Genomic DNA, 22333 nt, shown 5'->3' with positions numbered 1-22333 from the left:
AATCCAATTAGCCTTCCGTTTTCTTATTTCGTGTAGGATATTCCTCTGCTCACTGACTCTAATTAACACTTCTTCATTTCTCACATAATCGGTCCAACTGATCTTCTCCATCCTTCTCCAACACCACATTTCTAAGCTTTCCATGTGTTTCTAATCTACTGCCCTAAGTGGCCAAGTTTCAGCCCCATACAAAGCGATACTCCAAATGTAGCATTTCACTAGTTTCTTTCTCAAATTTAAGTCCAATTTGCTGGTAAAAAGATTCTTCTTCTTGCTAAATGCAGCTTTTGCCATGGCAATCCTGGATTTAATTTCACAAGTACACCTTCCATCATCTGTTAACAAGCTACCCAAATATTTAAAACATTTAAACCCCCCACTAAGCGAATTAAGAAAAAATAGGTAAAGCACGTAGCACACAGTCGCTTACTAACAAGGGTGTCTGGTTTAGTAAAGCATGCCTTCCTTATTTTGCTGGTTTCCTCTTCTATAAATGTTTCGTAAATGTTATAGTTAAGTAACGACAATTTGCTATCCAATAATTAAATGAAGTTTAATTCATGAATTGGCAAGCTTCACTCTAGCGTGGCTCGGCTTCGGGATCCTAAACGTTACAACTGTAACGGTATTATTATTATTATTATTATGATTCCTACTACTGACATCTTATTACATATGCGTCAATTCTATGATGAAATTGTCATAAAAAGGGTAAAGTTGTACTGTACGGATTGTGCTATCCCGGCTCCTACAAACTGTCGTATATAACCTCAAATTTTCGCAGCTTCACTGTGTTCGTAACTGTCGACATAGAAAATACATTTAATAGTCAGCGTGTAGACGTGTTTGTGGTCTATCCTCGGACACAGTATTGCTTGTCCAGTTCAGCGGTTCAGTAGTTACAGCCAAGGACCGAGTTCGTGTAGCCTCCATTTTGTTTCTTGCGCATTGTACAAGACGGAACCTCAAGAAAAGTTGCATAATTGGATCATTACACTCATTTCTAGGATCGTAGCTAGAGTATTGTTTCCACCTCAGATATTCGCATGTCGAAATCTAAGATATTGGGATGTGCAGTGCCAAAAACTTAAAAAGGGAATATATTTGAAATCAGTACGGCCTTCTAAACTTAAAAGGGGACGTATCAATAGGCACACAAACACAAATCTACAGAGCGCGTCTTTTCTTCCTTAAGTAAGTGAAGGTACTGAATATGCAAGTAACCCGTCTGCCTTAGTAGGTACAATGACTAGATTACGGGCTGGATGATCAAGGAATCAAGGCTCGATTGCCGCCAAAGAAAAATACTTCTCTTCATATCGACCAAACTGACACAGGGGCTCAACAAGCCTCAATTTTTTTTTCTGTGGCGCTACAGCCCCAATTTGGGCCTAGGCCTACCTCCATGAAACTCTCCGTTTCACTTCGGTTTACTAGATCTTAAACATTCGGTAGGACTCCTTGGGCGAGTGATCAGCTCGTCGCAAGGCCTCTACCTGTAGACAAACACAGAAAAACGCACACAAACATCCATGCCCTGAGTGGGATTCGAACCCACAATCCCGGCTTCCGAGCGAGCGAAGACAGTGCATGCCTTAGACCGCTCGGCTACCGTGATCGGTCAACAAGCCTCATACCCGATGGGTATTGATAGCTCCTACCTCTGGGGGTAAAGCGGCCATGGTGTGAACATGATCACTCATCTCCACATAGTGCCTAGTTTAAGAGTACGTGGAGTACACCTCCAATTTCCCATACATCTTCAACTGCTATCTTCCTCGGAAGACGGAAATCGATGAAATGTGATAACCACGCACAGAAATATTCGTCGAGCGGGTGAGCACAGCGGTGATACTCTGCACTTCTGTTCTGGAGGCTCTCCGCTCGAATGTAGGCCGAAACTACGGATATTCTAGCGTTTTTCGTGTATCACCTCGGTCTCCAAGGAAATGTTTCCGGATATAATCTCGAAATCAGCCATGACCACTTCTAAATTCTTTGTAATTTATCAGGGCTATTCGCCAATCATCCTGTCATTCCGTTCTGTACAGGTTGTCCCAGCAGGAAAGGTCAATAGTCTGGGAGGTCATAGTATCGGCCATTGTAAGCAATCAAGTGTATATGTACACGTGTCCTGTTTCGAACGGTTTCCGAGATAGAGCTATTTCACTGTACAGTTGGTACAGTTTACGTAGTGTAATACATTTTCAGAAATTCCACTGTTAACATCAGTGCACTTTGCAACTCGTGTGAGGACATGGCGTGTTGCTCGTCTGTACAGTGTACAGTGTACCGTGTACTGTGCACTGAAATAGCTCTATCTCGGTGCAAGTCGTATGAGAACATGGCGTGTTGCTCGTCTGTACAGTGTACAGTACTGTGAAATAGCTCTATCTCGGTGCAACTCGTGATCTCGGTGCAACTCGTGATCTCGGTGCAACTCGTGTGAGGACATGGCGTGTTGCTCGTCTGTACAGTGTCCTGTACAGTGAAATAGCTCTATCTCGGTGCAACTCGTGTGAGGACATGGCGTGTTGCTCGTCTGTACAGTGTACAGTACTGTATAGTGAAATAGAACTATTTCGGAAACCGTTCGGAATAGGGCACATGTGCATATACACTTTCTTGCTTAGAATGACCGACACTGTGACCTCCCAGAATATTGACCTTTCCTTCTGGGACACTCTGTATATATTCAGGTACTGACACGGTAATTAAATAAACAACACGAACCGAGATTCAAACCCATATCATCACAAACAGAAATAGCCATCATGTCAATTTAGAAGTACCAATTACAAGGACCAGTATTGTGACTGCTCGTGAATTGAAAGGTCCGGTTTCGATTCTGAGCACGAACACTGTACATGTTTCTCTTCACCGTCACGTCCGTAATGGCTTTCAAGTTTATTAGGATTCTGTCCTTCTGGGGGCCGGAACGCGTTCTCGAACGTAAAGACGGCCGCCGTGCGAGAGAGAGGTAGAGATCTCGTTGCGTTGCACTTATCTCGTAGCACCTGACTGAATCCTCAAGGTGGATGGTAACGAAGAGTAAAGGAACACAACTTCGCACTAGCCCGCATCTCTGGTGGCTAACGTTGGGATAAGCAGCCATCCGGCTTCCACATTTAAATTTTTCAAAACTTTGGCATTTACTTCCGTTTTTAGTGTTGAGATTCACGCCCCGGTCGCTTTACTTCCGAGGAAAGGGGTCTGGTACCTACTGCATAGGAGGATGAGTGGGCCTCAGAGCCGTTCTGAGCATTGTGGAATAGAGAAAACATGTTACCCCTGCTGGGAATCGAAACTAGGTCGTCCTACGTGTAGGCCGTCAGTGTACTAACTGAGCCATCGTGACTTCATTTTTTGTCAATAAATATCAGCTCAGTCCAATCCATACCACCCCATCCTATCTCTCTAGGATCCATTTTAATATTGTCCACCCACCTACATCTTATTATTCTCAGTGGTCTCTTTCCTTCTGGCCTTCCCACAATATCTTTTTCTCCCCATTCGTGCTACATGCCCTGCCCACCTCATCCTCCTTGACTTGATCATTCTAATTATACTTGGAGAACAGTACAAGTTATGAAGCTCCTCATTATGCAGTTTTCTCCAACCTCCTGTCACTTCATCTCTCTTTGGTCAAATATTCTCCTCAACACCCTGTTCCCAAACATCCTCAGTCTATGTTCCTCCCTTAATGTCAGAGACAAGCTTCACACCCATACAGAACCACAGGCAAAATTTTATTTTTATAAATTCTAATTTTTATATTTACAGAGAGCAGACGAGAAGGCAAAAGGTTCTGAACTGAGTGGTTGGAAGCATTACCCGAATTCAAGTTCATTACCATATTCACAAAATCCGTCTTTATTTGATAACTAACTTACTTTACCTTGACTGCTGAAGAGGTACACAATCCACCATTTCGTTGCTAGGCGATTCTTCTTCCGAGAACTGTTTCCATGATACGTGGTTTCCCGGGACCAAGGCATTATTGCGTCAAACTGATTGCACCATTACGACGTCTAGAATTCGACACAATTATCGACGTCGAAACAGACGCGACCCTGATGACTCCAGCAGTCTGGTGTCAATAGGACGAATTTCTTTATTCACTAGACGGTAGCAATGTCTTCGGTTCGTATTGCAAGGTCTCATGCTCCGAAAGTTAATTTGATGACTTCCGTACTCAGGAACGCGCGCGTCATAGAGGTGTAACCTTGTCTCTGATTTGATTAGGTTCTCCTTATGGAGTGGCTTCAAACACAGGCATTTAACTCACCTAAACACAACATTAAAGAATGCCGTACGTACTTCATTTAGATACCATCGCGGTTCGTTTATCCGCGAATTATCATGCAAATTATACGGAATTTATAATTTTCTTAGAAGAGGGATCGCCCGTCTGATTTAGGTGGAAAAAAAAGAGACATACAGCAAACCCTCGCTAATCCTGTTACAGATAATCCGGATCGAAATATGAAAAATTCTGTTCACAGTAAAGTAAGTAAGGCGAAGTTGTCCCCGTGCTTAACTAATTAAGCACTACGCCATGAAGACGTATGGGGAGTGGAGGTATGGATCACGTGTTATTGACCTCGGTATTAGTCGGTGATCGGTCAGCTTCACGCCCCGGCCGTCTTACTCCAGAAGAAAGAGCCCTTGGTACCCAGTGGATAGGAGGCTGGGTGGGCCCCAGAGCCAGTCTGGGTGACGTGGAGAAGAGAAAATTCTTGACCCTACTGGGACTCGAACTGCGACCCCTCGGCCGTCCAGCCCGTAGTTAGTCACTATACCGACTGAGCCTTAAAAGATACACGGCGTTTAGGAAGGCAGAAGAGTCACTTGTCTCTTCAGACAAAACTTGAGACAGTTTCTTCAAACCTGCGTTATTGCGTTCAAAAAGAAGTGCAACATCTGAGTCTTCTATCGATGAATAAATGTATTATCTTTTAATAATTTTTAACAAAGGCTCTACAGTGACTTTTTTATTTATTTTTATGAGCACTACTTATATCATTAAATATAGCCGCTCCATGGCTCAAGCGGTTAGTCCCTGGCTTCCCACCTCGGCGGCCCGGGTTCGATCCCAGGTCTGGTCAAATGGGATTTGTGGTGGACAAAGTGGCGCTGGGCAGGTTTTCTCCGAGTACTTCGGTTTCCCTTGCCAATCTTCATTCCACCAATTGCTCCACAATCACCCTCACCTATCATCTGGGGCTGGTACAATAGGCCAGAAGTGGCCGCAGTACAAGGGACTTAGTCCCACCCCACTATCAACAAAAAAAATATAATTAAATTTCCCATTTATTTGTGTTCTGAGTTTTGTTTGTGTTTTAGGGCTACATTTTGCTTCACTAATCCGGATGACTTCCCCCCCCCCCAATTACTCGGGATTAACGAGGCTTCACTGCTCGGGTACTTAAGTTACAATTTTTCCTGTAACTTAAACCTTAAATAATATTCTGGTGTCTTCATCTTGACGATTTATAACTCTGAGAAATATTTTCCAATTAACATGTTTATCTCAATAAGTAATTAATTAAGAATTTCGCAGTAACTTAATATAAACCGATGGACGTAAATAACGATTTTCTGAGTAAATGACTTGGTTCATTAACTACGGAAAACTATTTAGCGCTATAGCACTCGTAACATGTTAATAATGGCATACAAAATGAAACGTAATCTGTATGTTTCGAATTACATCGTAAATGAAGGCCAGGCCGCAGCTCACGTCGTTAAGCGATGCTTTCTCGTAGTGGGGCTTTTGGTTCAAAACCGGGTGACCGTCTACGAGATTTGTGGTAGAAAATTTGGCAGTGGGGTAGGTCTTTTCTCCTAGCGTCGTCGATTTATCCCAGCTAATCATCATTCCACCATTGTTCCATACTCGTCTATCACCGCGTCTTGAGTTGTGTGATAGCCCTGACCAGGTAACACATTATCACAACTTCATTCTTGAAATTGGGGGAATCATCTGTGATCTTGAACTTGGCTAGCTACAAGCTGAGGCCAATTTATTTCTATTATAGTTTGTAATTTGTTAACTGTTACGACCAATAAGGGAAATGAAAGATGGAATGTTTGGCCTGTACTGTTGAATACTCATTACATACGGCCGCATATGATTCGAGTGATGCACTCCTGATGACCTTGAATAATTCAAGACAAAGGAATAACATACGCAATTCTTGAAGTCTTTTTTTTTGGGTAGTGGGGGATTGGCATTATTTTCAAACTTTGCGCGTAAAGCGAGAATTTATTAAAACTTTTATATCGCTCTATATCAGATTTGCATAAAGTGCGACCGCACTGTAATTGTGAATTTTAATTAATGAGTTTTGTAGACGTAACATTTTTTGTATATTAAAATATTCATAACTTCTGTATCTGTAAGAAACACGCCTTTCAACCTTGCAGTCTTACAAGATAAAAAGATTAATAATATTGTATATAGATCCGTTGTTAAGAAACGACAGCCAAATAAGCTACTATTAAACAGCCATTGCTTGTTAGCGGCTTCCAACGGCGGGCGTTCCCCTTCCTCTGGGTTCCCGAACTCTACCCGGCCTCAGCTACTGAACTCCAGAAGTTATCTAACTAACCAATAACGTGGCCGCGGCATAGCTCAAGCGGTTTGTCGCTGGCTTCTCACCGCGTCGGCCCAGTTTCGATCCCGGGTCTGGTGAAGTGGGATTTGTGGTGGACAAAGTGGCGTTGGGGCATGTTTTCTCCAAGTACTTCGGTTTCCCCTGCCCATCTTTATTCCACGAAATTCTCCATCATCATAATCACCCGGGGCAGGTACAATAGGCCAATCAGTGGCCGCCGTGCCGAGTGGACCCAGTTGGGCTCCACCCCCACTAAGCGAATTAAAAAAAATGCACATGGCATTTAAAATCCCGTACGTTTATGACTATATAACAAAATTATGCAGGCAACAAGCAGAAGTCATACAAAATCATGATAATGAGAATGTTCGCAACATCGGACAAGGCGAGGCCCAACAGAAAGTATAAGAGGTGTAAACTTGGCGGCGGTCAGGCATAGACCGTTCAAGTGACTAGACTGCCGTGGTAGCTAATACTACTAGGATATATATGTATATATATGAAAGGGCATAATCTGCTGTACCTAGCCTGGACTGACACAGGCCTTGTATATATTGTACATACTAGATATTAAGACTAAATTCTGTATGCCGCGCCATAGCTCAAGCGGTTAGTCGCTAGCTTCCCACCGCGGCGGCCCGGGTTCGATCCCGGGTTTGGTCAAGTGGGATTTGTGGTGGACAAAGTGGCGCTGGAGCAGGTTTTATCCGAGTACTTCGGTTTCCCCTGTCAATCTTCATTCCACCCATTGCTCCACAATCACCCTCATCTATCATCTGGGGCTGGTACAATAGGCCAGAAGTGGCCGCAGTACAAGGGACTTAGTCCCACCCCACTAGCAATAAAAAAAGTCTAAATTGTAAATAAGTGTACATAGCGACAGTGGACTAATACTATCGAATATGACTGACAAATGACAGACCCGACCTCTCGTCAGAGAGGGCGTCGCACATGGACAGGCAGTAACTTTCATCTAAAAATAAACATCTGGTCATGAGCCCCAGCCGGAGCTCGACACCAAGACAGACAGACTGACTGATCGTCAGTTGCAGTCGCAGACTTGATTACTTGAGAGCCCTGAAACGTCTGAAGATTTGGAGGCTGATTTGAGATGACCGCCAGCCTACAAGGACGTGAGCCCGGGTCAGAGGAACGTCCACTTTTGGAAACCGCTACCAGACAATGACAAGTGAAGACTGTGATTGAGAACATTATTCTGTGTGATAGTGATTTGTAAGGTGTAGTCACGAGTTGTGTGTATAAGTGCACATTAGATCCAAACCCCTTCTATAGTCACTCCTTCGCGTGACAGTAAATTGAACGTGTGCAAGATGTAGTACAATCTGAATCAAAATTAAATCATAGTTACTCAAGTGGTATTTCTCGTTGGTTTAGCGAATGCTATTTTTAAAATAAAGCTTCTTACAAAGAGACAACTAGAAATACTAACTTCCTCGCTCTGTAACGAGCCAGTCAGGTCAGATATGAAGACCCAGACTTAAAGATCAAGAATGTGATATTGTGCTGCCTGATAAAGGGCATCACACACGGCATTGGACTGTTATAGAAGAATATGATTAGCAGGGAGAACCGAAAAAGTCATATAAAATTCCTCCTTCACTGCCACTTAGTCCATCACGGATCTCACGTGAAGGTCCCCGAGGTTGAAATAATAGGCTCCGTGGTGAGAAACCACTGCCAAACTGCCTGAGCCAGCTGATCGGTCACTGGGCGAAATGAATCACGTCACAGTCAGCGCAAACCTATCTTATATACGAAATCAAATTAATTTATTAAAAGATTGTTTTATTATTGTTTTAAAAGATAAATTAAACATGAATTTCACTTTTTCTTCTACGATATTAAATTTTAGCAGCTCATGTAAAACATCACAAGAAACAGCAGCGATAGAACACAGCACTTCACGATCATTGTTAATGTCAACAGGAAAGAGGGTTTAAGCCAGATTGAAATTAATTCCACACACTAACTTAACACACAAAGTTCAGTACCAGCCGAGGTAGAGACAGACCGACAGACACAACGCTACTGAATATACTGAACTTAAAATGTTATGGAATTGAGGAAAGGGGGGGCAGTTGAAAGTAAACGATGCATGAGTTATTACTACCATGAAAATTCCTCCTTCAAAGAAAGCGAAATCTAAATCTATTTTTTAAGGCTTGTAAGCCTCTCCTGCACGCCCTCTTCTCCCTCCACCTATGCGAACAGCATTGCACTTCCCCCCACTCTGTACCACAAGTCGTCTCGACTCAGCAGCAGAGCGGACAAGCATTGCGTATAAGGTAAATCTATCCCTGTAACAGGCGGTGCAAGCCCACAGGGTTGTGAGACGTCGAGGCTCCCACATTTTCTAGACAATCGGCTCACAGAAGGCGGTGAGCTTAAGTAAAGCTATTCCTGTAACAGGCCGTGAAGGCCCACAGGGCTGTGAGCCGTCGAGGCTCCCACATTTTCTACACAATCGGCTCACAGATGGCGGTGAGGTTAAGTAAAGCTATCCCTGTAACAGGCGGTGCAAGCCCACAGGGTTGTGAGACGTCGAGGCTCCCACGTTTTCTAGACAATCGGCTCACAGAAGGCGGTGAGCTTAAGTAAAGCTATTCCTGTAACAGGCCGTGAAGGCCCACAGGGCTGTGAGACGTCGAGGCTCCCACATTTTCTAGACAATCGGCTCACAGAAGGCGGTGAGCTTAAGTAAAGCTATTCCTGTAACAGGCCGTGAAGGCCCACAGGGCTGTGAGACGTCGAGGCTCCCACATTTTCTAGACAATCGGCTCTCAGATGGCGGTGAGGTTAACTAAATCTTTCCTTGTAACAGGCTTGGAGACCCATAGGGTTCTGAGACGTAGAGGCTCCTACATTTTATAGACAATCCGTGGGCCACTTATTTCACTGCCTATAGCAGGCCAAAATGGATACACACAGTCCATTACTAATCATCTCTTCATGATTAATAGAAACGCGCAAGCGCGGTGGCCGTAAGGTGATTCCACTACTGGCCGACAGCCGTAACATTGTCGATCTATGCGTCTCTCGCTTTGTAGTCTAGTAGGCCTTAATTCGGCGTTTTCGCCAACTGGCGAGACTGGCTCGGATCGAGCGTTACATTACTTGTGTATTTATTTATTTATTTATTTATTTAAATGAACTTCATGCTACAAGGGTTTAAAGACGGCTTCTGGACCAGTTTATTGAATTGGTATATTTGACTAAGGCAATGGTAGTCCCTTAACGTGACCGAGTTTGCTTTCCCTGGTCAGCTGCAGAGTTATGCTGGCGGGGGCGTTAGTTCTTGGTTGGGCCACACAGCTGGACAAAGCATAGGGTCCGGACGAATGGTAGCTTCTGATCCTCCCGGTTGGGGATCGGACATGAGACTTAGCCTCGTTTTAGAAAGAAAAGTTAAGAAACTTAACTCTAGTTCCCGGATGGGTGGTTTAGAGTACCGATTAAGGAAGGATTATAAAGATAGTACTGTTACATGACATGTGTGTGACTTTAGATGGGGATTTGAATTGGTGATTCGATTTATTGACTACTTATACACACACGACTCAGGACTACAAGTAATTACAGGGCCGTAGTTAATCTCGATACTTCAGAAATCACTGAAGGGTACATTAAGAATCTTCTCAGTCGACTTTCACTAATCGTTTCCTGGTAACGGATATTAACTATGGAGATTCGTCAGTTTCTGTGCTTTTGTCATTAGTATCCGGCGAATACTGACTCTGACTCTCAACTGACCTTCTCCTTTGTTTATAACATCTCAGCACTGACAACGCAGAAACACTCCATTTCCAACAACACTTTGATATTTGCATGCGTATTTGTTGCAGCGGGAACGTGTTTACCGAGCCGTTGCCCAGAAACGGCTCTATACGCCACATCACATTGTTTTATTGGCTCAGTTTATTCAGGGCAGAAGTCGAAAGGCTTTGGGGCAGAGCAGAACGTGAGCGGAAAATGGGAATGCAAAAATGACTGGAGGATAGAGAGAATGATTTTCGAGAGCTTAACGTGAAAAGGTGGAGGCAAAAGTCTTGTTTTATATAAGAAAGAGCTGCTCTCGTAAAGGAGGCGAAGTTCCTTGCAGTGCAGCTGAGGCAAGGAACGAGTAGCCGAAGAGCATTTACAACTGTGAAATATTAATGTTTAATTATTTACAAGTTCACGGGAAGGACAGAATAAGACAATAGCACACAGTTTCCTCTGCTTGCAAGTTTGATGAGTAACGAACGTCTCTGTAGCAGGAATATTCCCTCAGGGAGGAAACCTTCTTGCTAGCCGGCGACTTAAGAATTGCGAGCACGCAACAGGGCACAGTCTGTTGTACACGTAGTTTGCATTAGAGATACTGACAAGTGGCGACACAACGGATATCGTGTGAATGAAACCTTAATATCATTACGGAGAATTTTGTGTTGAACCTTCTGAAGTTCAAGTAACTTTAAAACTGCGTTCAGTTCCGTCCCTCTTGGTGCTGAGGTTATATTGGGGTTGGGGGGTGTCATGACCAGATCTTATTAAAATATGTCTTGACCATTACAGTCTAGTTGCCATGGAGCATGCTCCGCGTCAAGTGGACAGGTCTGTCCTTTGCCAACATATATGCTGTCCACGGTTCTTTTCTAGAAACAGCAGGAGTTGTCTATAGTCTAGCTGCACTTATCGGTATATATGCCTTAATACGTTAATGCTGGGTCCAACATGAATACTTTCCCTTAGGCTTTTGCCAGTATGAAGTTTGTGATAATTCAACTAACAATAAAAAAAAGGCACAGCTACCCCTGTAACAGGCCATGGAGGCCCATAGGGTTGTGAGACGTCGAGGCTCCCACACTTTTTAGACAATCGGCTCACAGATGGCGGTGAGGTTAAGTATAGCTACCCCTGTAACAGGCCGTGGAGGCCCATAGAGTTGTGAGACGTCGAGGCTCCCACATTTTCTAGACAATCGGCTCACAGATGGCGGTGAGGTTAAGTAAAGCTATCCCTGTAACAGGCCGTGGAGGCCCATAGGGTTGTGAGACGTCGAGGTTCCCACATTTTCTAGACAATCAGTTCACAGATGGCGTGAGAATGCCAGTCTTACACTCCGGACGCCCTTCACCCCCAAGAAGATTTCTGATACTCATTTCTATCAGAGGCTGAATCGACCGCAGGGTCATAGTGCGGCTGGAAGGATTAGGTCAATTGAAAGCTCAAGTGATCTCATCGGGAATCGAAACGGTAACCTTCCGGTTTGTACCGTATTGAACACGAAATACAGTACGACGTGAAACTGGGTGGATTTACCGTAAAGTCAGTGAAACCCATTTCGAATTTTCACATATATAGGGATCCAGAACTCTACTGTTTGATATATGTTGGATGTTTGTAAATAAACAAGAGGTTACGAAATGCAGACCCTGGAGGTGTGAGAAATAGTGCACGTGGGAGTCACGGATCTTGTGCACTAAGAAGCTTTCACCACTTGCCGCGTGCCTATTTTACCTTTCAATGTGTCTCGCGAATGATCTCCCTTCACTCCTGTCGTAACTTCCCACACCCGACAGCACGAGACGTTGTCCTTACTCCCAGGCATCTCTTTCCGGATCCAATAAAATATTACGTCTCAAAATTAGCATCGGCATTAGCTGCAAACAAGTTGGGACTTTTTTTTTTTTTACAGGGAATCTGATTTCTGTAATTACAGTGAGAGAATTCTATCGAGCACTGTGCACGCACAAATGAGCGTGCCAATGGTCACCGGCCGGCCGTTAAATGGCTCCTCTATCGGCGTTCCCGTGAACTCGTTGCATCTCACGCGGAGGGGAAGGTACGTTATACATATAGAGCCGGAATAACTCAGTCGATATAACCTCCTGCGGAGGCGTGCTCGAATACTTCCACCTTAGCTCTGTGAGTCGTAGGAGGCGACTAAAAGGGAACCCAGTGTCTGGCTGGTATAACCGTGACGTTCTGTATCTCGGGGACATAAATACGTGTACCTGTCCCTCCGTACTGGGGGAGTCTCGAATCTGAGACCGTAAAATATGGTCATGAGTCCCACGGGACTCGAGAATGACTGCGTTGACGAAGACCAGCAACAATTGTGAACGACAGACATATCATCTCGTCAGAGAGGATGTTACATAAGGACTATGGCCACAAGTATTCAGTTGAATAAAACAAAATACTTGTCGTGGGTCTCAAGGAGCTTGTCGCACAGACGAACTGATTGGCGGTAAACTGCCAGCCACAGAGTAATTGTTTTAATTCGCTTATTGGGGGGTGGAGTACAACTGGGTCCACTTGGCACTGCGGCCACTGATTGGCCTATTGTAGCCTGTCCCGGGTGATTATGATGATGGAGAATTTGGTGGAATGAAGATTGGTGGGGGAAACCGAAGTACTTGGAGAAAACCCGCCCCAGCGCCACTTTGTCCACCACAAATTCCACTTGACCAGACGAAGGATCGAACCCGGGCCGCCGCGGTGGGAAGACAGCGACTAACCGCTTGAGCTATGGCGTGGCCAGTCACAGAGTAACTCTGACTCTGACTCTGACTCAGTCGGTACAGCGAAGGGCTAGAACTGGACGGCTGGTGTTCGACTCCCTTTAGTGCCAACAATTTTCTCTTGTCCATAGCATCCAGACTGGTTCTGGGACCCACCCAGCTGCTTATTCAATGGGTTCCAGGGGCTCTATCCCTGGGGCTAAAATGCCGAGACGTGAATCTGACCATTCAACTCCATCTAGTGCCGAGGTCAAGAATTGTGGAGCTATACCTCCAATCCACGATATGTCTTCATGGCGTGACGTTTAATTTTGCACAAGGACAACTTCACCTTTTTACCTTATATATTATAAATATAATATTATATATATATATAATGCATATGTATGAAGGAAAATTAGTTATTTTTGCAAATAGCTATCTCGTATTAAGTACAGATAAAGCTCGTTGCCACAGCCATAACAGGCCGCGCCTTAACTCAAGCGGTTAGTCGCTGGCTTCCCACCGCGGCGACCCGGGTTCGATCCTTCGTCTGGTCAAGTGGGATTTGTGGTGGACAAAGTGGCGCTGGGGCGGATTTTCTCTGAGTACTTCTGTTTCCCCTGCCAATCTTCGTTCCACCAAATTCTCCATCATCATAATCACCCGGGGCAGGCTACAATAGGTCAATCAGCGGCCACCGTGCCGAGTGGACCCAGCTGGACTCAACCCCCCAGTATGTGAATTAAAGAAAATTACAGCCATAATACACTAGACTTGTATTCCAGAGGTTTTCGGTTCGAATTTCCACCGGGACATTATCCTCACTGAGATTTTTCATGGTTTTCTCACGTGGGAATGAACCCGAGTCTCTTCATTGTGAAGATGACGTGAAAGTGCCTAAGTCATGACGCGGTATTTCTAATTTTAATATTGCAGGCCTTGTTTCATAGTTGATTATCGAGTCACTGAGATTTACCGTGAACAACAGACCTATCTTTTAGAATCCATATTGGTCGTGTTACGGATTGAGCTGTGTAATGTGTTCAAAAGATCGAACGATTGTAACCGTAAACGGTCATTCGATAGATCGAAAGATTGTGCCCACAAGAAATCGCTATTTCAAAACATGTGTTCACCACAGTTGACAATAACCTTGAAAGCACGTCACGCGTGGTTAATGATAGAAGCAGTGGTTACCGTGGCCTGCAGAAAGAAAGTTGGGAGGACGTTCATGCAGTTACCTGGGGTGAAAGTAAACCATCTACAGTACTGAGGCTGTAGTGTGTGTGCGACCACTCAACACGGTTATTTCTCTTGTATCATAAGTTACTTTGCTATAATTGATTTTCTGAGTAACTTATTTTGCCCTCGCTGTCCCACCAATTAAATATATTAATAGCAATGGAACTTTATGTGTTGGCCAAATGAGATTTGTCTTCCTTAAATCCTTTGAGGGGCTACGTTATAATCTTGTTACCCCCCTCGCCCCGGCTGCATTATAACAACACGGAATTCTGGGAAGAACTAATCGCCTACTTTCCTTTCACTACATGTTGAATATTGATACTACACGGACAGCATAGAAAACACCACCTGCAACAGTTCTTCTATTATTTCGTGTGTATTCATTGGCGCGGAAACTTGTTCACCGAGACATCCGTCTCTTCTGGCTCCATTATTCCGGTTTTCAGGCGCTAGAAGGAAGACAGACGGCAAAGTAATCGGATAGGCTCGTTTTATGTCTTTAAAATACGGAAAGTTGGCTAAAAATTCAATCATACTGTTGAATCGGACTTCGAGTCCCGGTTGGATAAAGAGAAGTTTCTCTACAGTGTCCAGATCGGCGCTGGGGCCTACTCGACCTCCTACTTTATGTGTACCGAGACTGACAAATAGTTAAGACCTTATGCTTTAATTCTGAGGTTAAGAAACCGTGGATTCGTACCTCCGCAATAAGTCTTTATGAGGTGGTGCTTGATTAAACATCGAAACACATCTTTCAGGGTGAATATGCAAGAATATATCTATATTGCATGCGACATTGTTGTCAAAGATAAAGATACCACTGTAACAGGCCGTGGAGGCCCATAGGGCTGTGAGACGTTGAGGTTCCCACATTTTCTAGACAATCGGCTCACAGATGGCGGTGAGGTTGTCAGCCTTACGCGCCGGCCGCCCTTTACCCCCTGCAAGATTCCTGTTTCTCATTTCTGTTAGAGGCTAAGTTGACCCCAGGGCTGTGATGCGGCTGGAACGATTAGGTAAATTGAGAAATCCAGTGACCTCATGGGGAATCGAATCCGTGACCTTCAGAGTTGTAGCATAGTGCCTCAACCAACTACGCTACCGCGTGGCCCTATAAAGAGAGTTGGGTCTTTGCCAGTTCCGTGAACACGCGGACAACCCTGAGAGATGGTCTGCGTACACAGTTTGCCAACCGCAGAGCTTTCACTAATCTGTCTGCTACATAAACGGGAGTTGTAAAGATGAGCATCAACAAAGCCCCAGCAAAATAATTTTCGTAATAAGTCTGTCCACTGCAGCCCAGGTTCTCGAGAGGAGAGAGACATGAGCTTTCTCCCGCGCTATTAACTTATTCAGTGACGTCACTGCTGCCTGTAAAATTCGCTGGGAAACGCTGAACTGTGATTTCACCGAATACTCTCAAAGGACAGACTGTGGTATTGTAGTTACGCAAGAGTGACAGCATCCATCACTGTTACTTTCTTGCTAAATTTTCATCCGTTTTGAGGACACCTTGCGCGAATGTGTATAGAATTGTCTGGAAACATGGAGGGAAGAAGTTACATGGGAGAACTTGCAGGAGATGGGAAGTTATTTTAAAGAATCAGAATATTAAGGATACAGACTGGATTCAGCTGGCACACTTTAGGGTCCAGTGGCGGACTATGAATAAAGCGGTAATGAGCCTTTTGGTTCCAGAAGAGGCAGGGGATTTCTTAACCAGCCGAGCGATTATCAGCTTTTCAAAATTGATTCTGACGGAGAAAGTTGTTTCAAGCGACACAGCTTCTATATGGTTCCACTTTTTGTTGCTTGTTTTTATTTTGTATCTTCACGGATTTTTTTCGCTGGTGGGCACCCGGTGTAGATTTCTGCCGGGATACAGGTGTTCGTAATTTTCCTTTGTCACTTCAGGCAAATCTTATGGCAGTGCCTGGAATTGGCTACTTTCAGTGCGTTCATATTATTCTTAGAATAGGTTTCGGAGGAATATACTGTTTCTATCTTCAGTAGTGATGATTTAATGAGTAAGTAATAAGTAAGAATCAGGCAGGAAGTCGAGGTTTAGAAAGTTACTTAACACCTTCTATACTTTGAATGTGGAAGCAGTATGTTATTCAGAACGTGGCTAAATATCAACCAGGCTACACGGTGTCTCATCTCAGAAGATAGTCCTTATAGTCAAATTCAAAGGATTAAGTTGAGTAATGCATTATGGGAAGGATTTGGAAGGAAGCGATTGTAGTCTGATCGAAATAATATCCTAGTATTCGCATGAAGATAAACCTATATCAGCTTATCCGGTGTCCTTAGCGAGATTCGAACCCTACACCTTCCGAATATAAGCTTAAGAGCGTTACCTCTATACCAGCCTGTTCGGAACATATCAACAGATATGTCTGCCTTCTTCATGCTAGTTTCTCCTTTTCTTGATCTTCAACTCTGAAGATGAAGGAGATATATTTCTCCGAAACGTCGGTTGACTTTAGCATTCTGACTGAAGTGTTAGAAAGAAAGAGATTTGCCATTATTTCTCTTCATTGTAACATAACCGTTACAATTGCTGTTGTAGTGTTCATGAAATTGTCATTATGCAACATTAATGATTGTCATTACCATGTCTTGAGTTCGCTGGTAATTAATCTGATGAGTACAGCGCCAACATAACAATCGCTGAGTACTTTCGAGAGATGTGCGATAAGTTGTTACGTCGCTGCATACAGAGGTGCTAGGCATGTCACGGAGCCTAAGCAAGGCGTGTAATGTTGGTGTGATTGCACGACTGGGAGGATCCGAAACCGAGATTGTAGCAATGGGACAGCTCACTGCACTGCAGTTACTTTCTCTGCCTTCAAGCGGCGTGTCCGAAAGTTACGAAATCCCTGCACTGCATGACTGCGAAGGTAAACTCTGTCCGAAACAGAATTTCAGGGCGCGTCATGACGTAGAACTTCGTTACGTTGTCACTAGAAAGTTACTAGATTATGTTGCCAACCTATCGATTGGAACCAAAATCCCTATACCGAAGATTTCATTGAGTACACTGTGACTTTTAATCCGTAAGGTTTCCTACGTACTGTATGACACTACATTTTAATAATTCTGTATTCTGGGACACCATGTTGAGTAGTCCGTTGAAAGTGTGCCTCAACACACCCGAAAGGGGAAACAGCTCAGCAACACAGTCCTTAAGCAACTGTATCAAAGCGGAAAACAACACTGACTGGGCCTCTAAGGACGACAATATCACCCCAATCTCCCGTTGATAGAAGAGGCACGAAAACACGAACCTTAGCTGTTTAAGATTTTAAATATTAAGAATTTTAATTATTTTTAACTCAACCACATTTTATCTTAATTAAAATTTTTTATATAAAACTTTGATTAAAATTGATATACTATGATCAATGTAATAGTAGTTTCTTCAGCGTGTTGTTATGCCTTCTGAGGATGGTCATAATTGAGCGAAACATGTAAGACATTCATATGAATATACATTTGAGTCACCCTGGGCAGTGTTGTCAAATCATTCTATAACATGAAGCAGGTAGAAGGCAGAGCAAGGCGACCTGTACATCCGAAACGTCAGTTGATTTTTGAACAGGCTTCACGGTGTAACATGTCATAAGATAGGATAGTTGTTAACCACCGCTGTGAGAACCTCAAATCCTTCACAGTTTTAGGAATTCTTTACGACGTAATATTGTGTGTTTGTGACCTAGTGTCAACGCCTAAAGCTCTGGATATATTTTCTCTAAAAGTTTTTGGAAATTTCCAGTCTATATATATACACATTGTGGCGTATAGACCCGTTACAAGGCAAAGACCGCGAAACAAACGAGATAAAAGCCGTTGCTAGACAGCAGCCAACGCACCATTGGATTGAGTAGCGATCACGTGGGAACCCCAATAGTACATGCGCAACAAACAATTGAAGGATTGTTGGAGGTGGTGTTTTCTGCTTGCTCCTTGCCGAAAAGTTATATTGAAGACAATTAAGGCGACCGAGTGACAAAGAGTTCTGCACGGGAGACTGTGAAGATCGAATCTGAGGTCGTGAAACTGAAGAATCTCCACTGTTAGAAGCCGTTACCAGGAAACGGCTGGTGAAGACACAGCAGTCTGGAAAAGGCTTAGCGGATGTTGTAGTGATATTGTGAATTGTGGATGGTAGCCGTGACGCTGTGATTACTTGTACTTAAGAGTCATGTGTATAAGCGGTCAATAAATCCATTCACTAATCGAAACCCCGTCTATAGTCACCCCTAAATATTGACAGTATATGTGTATTTACTTTTACGTGTAACCTATAAACAGCTTTACAGATTTCGCGGAAATTTTGATACAGAAGTCGTTTACCAAGAATCGTTTTGAGAATTCGATTTGTGACCAAATCGAACTGTAAGAAATCCTTATTCACATAAGGACGTAAACTGATTTCCCACGCATGTGTGTGACGTTGTAGCATTCACTCAAGGTGTAGGTATAGGGAAGTGTAGGTGAGTAAGCCCTTCTGTGTTTATAATGTTAAGATCTCACTCACCCACTTTCAGCTTGTTTTACCGTAAATTTTTAATTCATTACGTATCGCTGGGTCATGTCGCAAGTTTATCCATTATTAGTCAGTCCACTGCACTTTGACAGATTGCGCTCTGTAACCCTCCCTGCTCTCTCGCTAAATGTCGTGTTACTTCGAATATAAGACGCATATCAATTTTTCATTGAAAAGAATATGTAGAATGATCATCTGATACTTGAAAGTGGTAGAGGAAGAAAGGTTAGTATTCTGGGAGGTCACAATAACGGCCATTCTAAGCAAAAAAGTGTATATGTACATGTGTGCTATTCCGAACGGTTTTCGAGATAGAGCTATTTCACTGTACAGTAGTTTGGATTTGGTACCCAATATTGTCCTTCCTTCCCGCATGTGAAACTGTGAAGCGTCAGTTGGCCGTTGTGACTGTTGATACTGTATGCTCTCCTCACACGAGTTGCAAAGTGTATTGATGTTGAAGAAAGTCGTCTTCTGGGTTTTGGCGCCGTGTAATCTTCGTTTTGGCCGACGTTTCGGAGGAACGTATCGCCTACATCTTCATAGTCATGGCCGTGAAAAGCTAAAAAATTTACATGTATTGATGTTGACTATGAGATTTTCGAAAAAGTGTTATACTAGGTAAACTGTACCAACTTTGTCACTCGAACAACAAATGAAAGTATTAGAAACAGTACGTAATATCTCTTTCTTATCAACAATTTTTGAACTGTGCAGTGAAATAGCTCCATCTCGGAAACCGTTCGGAATATGACACATGTACATATACAACTTTTTGCTTAGAATGGCCGATACTATGACTTCCCAGAATTTTGACCTTTCCTCCTGGGACACCCTGTTTAATGTAACGCTGAGATGAAATGTATGATATTACAGAATTTTTGGTTACCATACCAACGTTAATGCGTGTACCAAATAAATTTATATAGTAGGTCACAAACGAGTGAGTAGTCTTTTGTTTCCTTATATCGTGTCTATTGTGTGAATATTGATAATATTTTCGTGTGGCTATATAAAACGTATACAATAATGGAGACTTTTGCAGTTGAATGTTTATGGGTGTTATTCGTGGGAGATGGCGTTAAACGTCGGCCTCGAATAGGCTTATCCTTCGATAACATGTGCAGTTGGAGATGGGTAGGGGAGAAAACAGGGGAAGTTAATAATACGGAAGCTTATATAACAGGCCATAAGATTTTCAGTAGAATGTTCAATACATATTACACTCGCTTTATATGGCGTTTAGGAAAGGAAGTCTTAACTTGGATGTTTGCGCAGATAACCAGACATGCTGGGGCAAATACAGGGCAACTCGCTCATGTATTGAATACATGCATAAAGATTAGGTTGAATTCAATTTTATTCCTTTGGGGGCTATTTTATGACGCTGTTAGATGCTAAGACGACGGAAATTGAAAGAAGGCGTCTTGACGTAACTGAGATAATTTCATGGCAGTTGCCTAAAATGACTGAGAAAATCACGAAACATGTCAGGATAACCGCTGTTCCGACGAAATTCGAACCCAGTACTCCCCGAATAAAAGTTTAGAGCATTATTGCTGCACTAACCTGACAGAACTGTGTGTCTCAAATTTACATATAACACGACGCTGATATCGCGGGCCCCCGTTTGGAGAGGACGCGCCGGTGAGTACTGAACAAGAAACTTCTGGTTAGCAAGGCCGGAGTTGCCTCCGATATAACACCACTGCTGGTACCGGTACTGTGCTACAGGCCGGAAGGTCGCGGGTTCCGATGAGGTCATTGGATTTTACAAGTGACGTAATCCTTCCATCCGCACTATGGCCCCGGGTTCGACTCAGCCTCTAACAGAAATGAGTACCAGGAATTTTCCTTGGAGTAAATGGCGGTCGGAGCGTGAGGCTGACAGATTCACTGCCATCTCTGAGGTGATTGTCTAGAAAATGTGGGAACCTCGACGTCTCACAACCCTATGGGCCTCCACGGCCTGTTACATGGATAGTTTTACTTAACCTCACCGCCATCTGTGAGCCGATTGTCTAGAAAATGTGGGAGCCTCGACGTCTCACAACCCTATGGGCCTCCACCGCCTGTTACAGGGATATCTTTACTTAACCTCAACGCCAACTGTGAGCCGATTGTCTAGAAAATATGGGAGCCTCGACGTCTCACAACCCTATGGGCCTCCACCGCCTGTTACAGGGATAGCTTTACTTAAACTCGCCACCATCTGTGAGCCGATTATCTAGAAAATGTGATAGCCTCGACATCTGAAAACGCTGTCGGTCTCTACGGCCTGTTACAGGGATAACTTTACGTAAACTAACCACCATCTGTGAGTCGATTGTCTAGAAAATGTAGGAGCCTCGACATCTCAAAACCCTGTGGGCTTCCACGACCTGTTACTGGGATAGCTTTACTTTTACTCAAGTTCTGACGTAAGCACAAAAATAAGCTGCCACCTATGCAGCAACTGCCGCAAAATTCAGCACGGTATAAAGCGTGATGTTCTGTCATAACAGACTGACATTCGCACCTGAACTGTACGTCTGGTTCGTGATTCATAGCTGCAAACCCGAGGAAGATTCGTGAAATGTTCAATGCAATTACAAATAAACAGCAGCATGGAGCCAGATTGACTACATATGCCATGCAAATATCACGGCGTGACCACGTGTACTATTGAAGCTGAAAACATCGGTTTGATTTTCAGACGACCTTCGATAGGTTGGGATGGTGTGGGACTGGGTCGATGTGGCTCAGGATAGGGACAGCTGGAGGGCTCTTATGAACACGGTAATGAAAATTGGGGTTCCAAAAAATGTTGAGAAATTCTTGAATAGCTGCACAACTGGCAGCCTCTCAAGAATTCCTCACCTCCATGAAGTTAATTACTTAGAAGATGATTNTATTTGTTGATGGTCGATAGTCCGGAGGCGCGCGCCCTGTTGCACTATGTTCGCGATGGCAGAGCACACTGTATAAGTATATTTGAGTTAGCAAATTAGGAATTTATTACTTGTTAATAATATAGTTTTCACTTTTGAGGCAAACCCTCAGAAGTAAATTACATATTCGTCCGCGCCATAGCTCAAGCGGTTAGTCGCTGGCTTCCCACCGCGGCGGCCCGGGTTCGATCTCGGGTCTGGTCAAGTGGGATTTGTGGTAGACAAAGTGGCGCTGGTGCAGATTTTCTTCGAGTACTTCGGTTTCCTCTGCCAATCTTCATTCCACCAATTGCTCCACAATCACCCTCACCTAATATCTGGGGCTGGTACAATAGGCCAGAAGTGGCCGCAGTACAAGGGACTTAGTCCCACCCCACTATCAAATGACATATTAAACTTGGTGAAAGAGAGCTTTTTTCTTCTGATATTCTTGTTGGAAAAATAGGGGCCGCCTTGTGTTTGGGCTTGTACTATAGT

General features: G+C 43.7%; 1 protein-coding gene across 1 annotated transcript in view; it reads right to left on the bottom strand.

Moving 5' to 3' along the window:
* LOC111871274 (phospholipase A2 A2-actitoxin-Ucs2a) overlaps positions 1–4103 on the bottom strand; it is a 34783-nt gene extending 30680 nt beyond the window's left edge. The window contains exon 1 of the mRNA XM_023864253.2: positions 3899–4103. Coding sequence (XP_023720021.1) covers positions 3899–3998 — 100 coding nt within the window. The 5' untranslated portion in view covers positions 3999–4103. The remainder of the gene's footprint in view (positions 1–3898) is intronic.
* Positions 4104–22333: the final 18230 nt, after the last annotated feature.

This window comes from Cryptotermes secundus, unplaced genomic scaffold (genome assembly GCF_002891405.2).
Source record: "Cryptotermes secundus unplaced genomic scaffold, Csec_1.0 scaffold802, whole genome shotgun sequence".
NCBI lineage: Eukaryota > Metazoa > Arthropoda > Insecta > Blattodea > Kalotermitidae > Cryptotermes > Cryptotermes secundus.
This window is presented reverse-complemented; position numbering and strand designations above follow the sequence as displayed.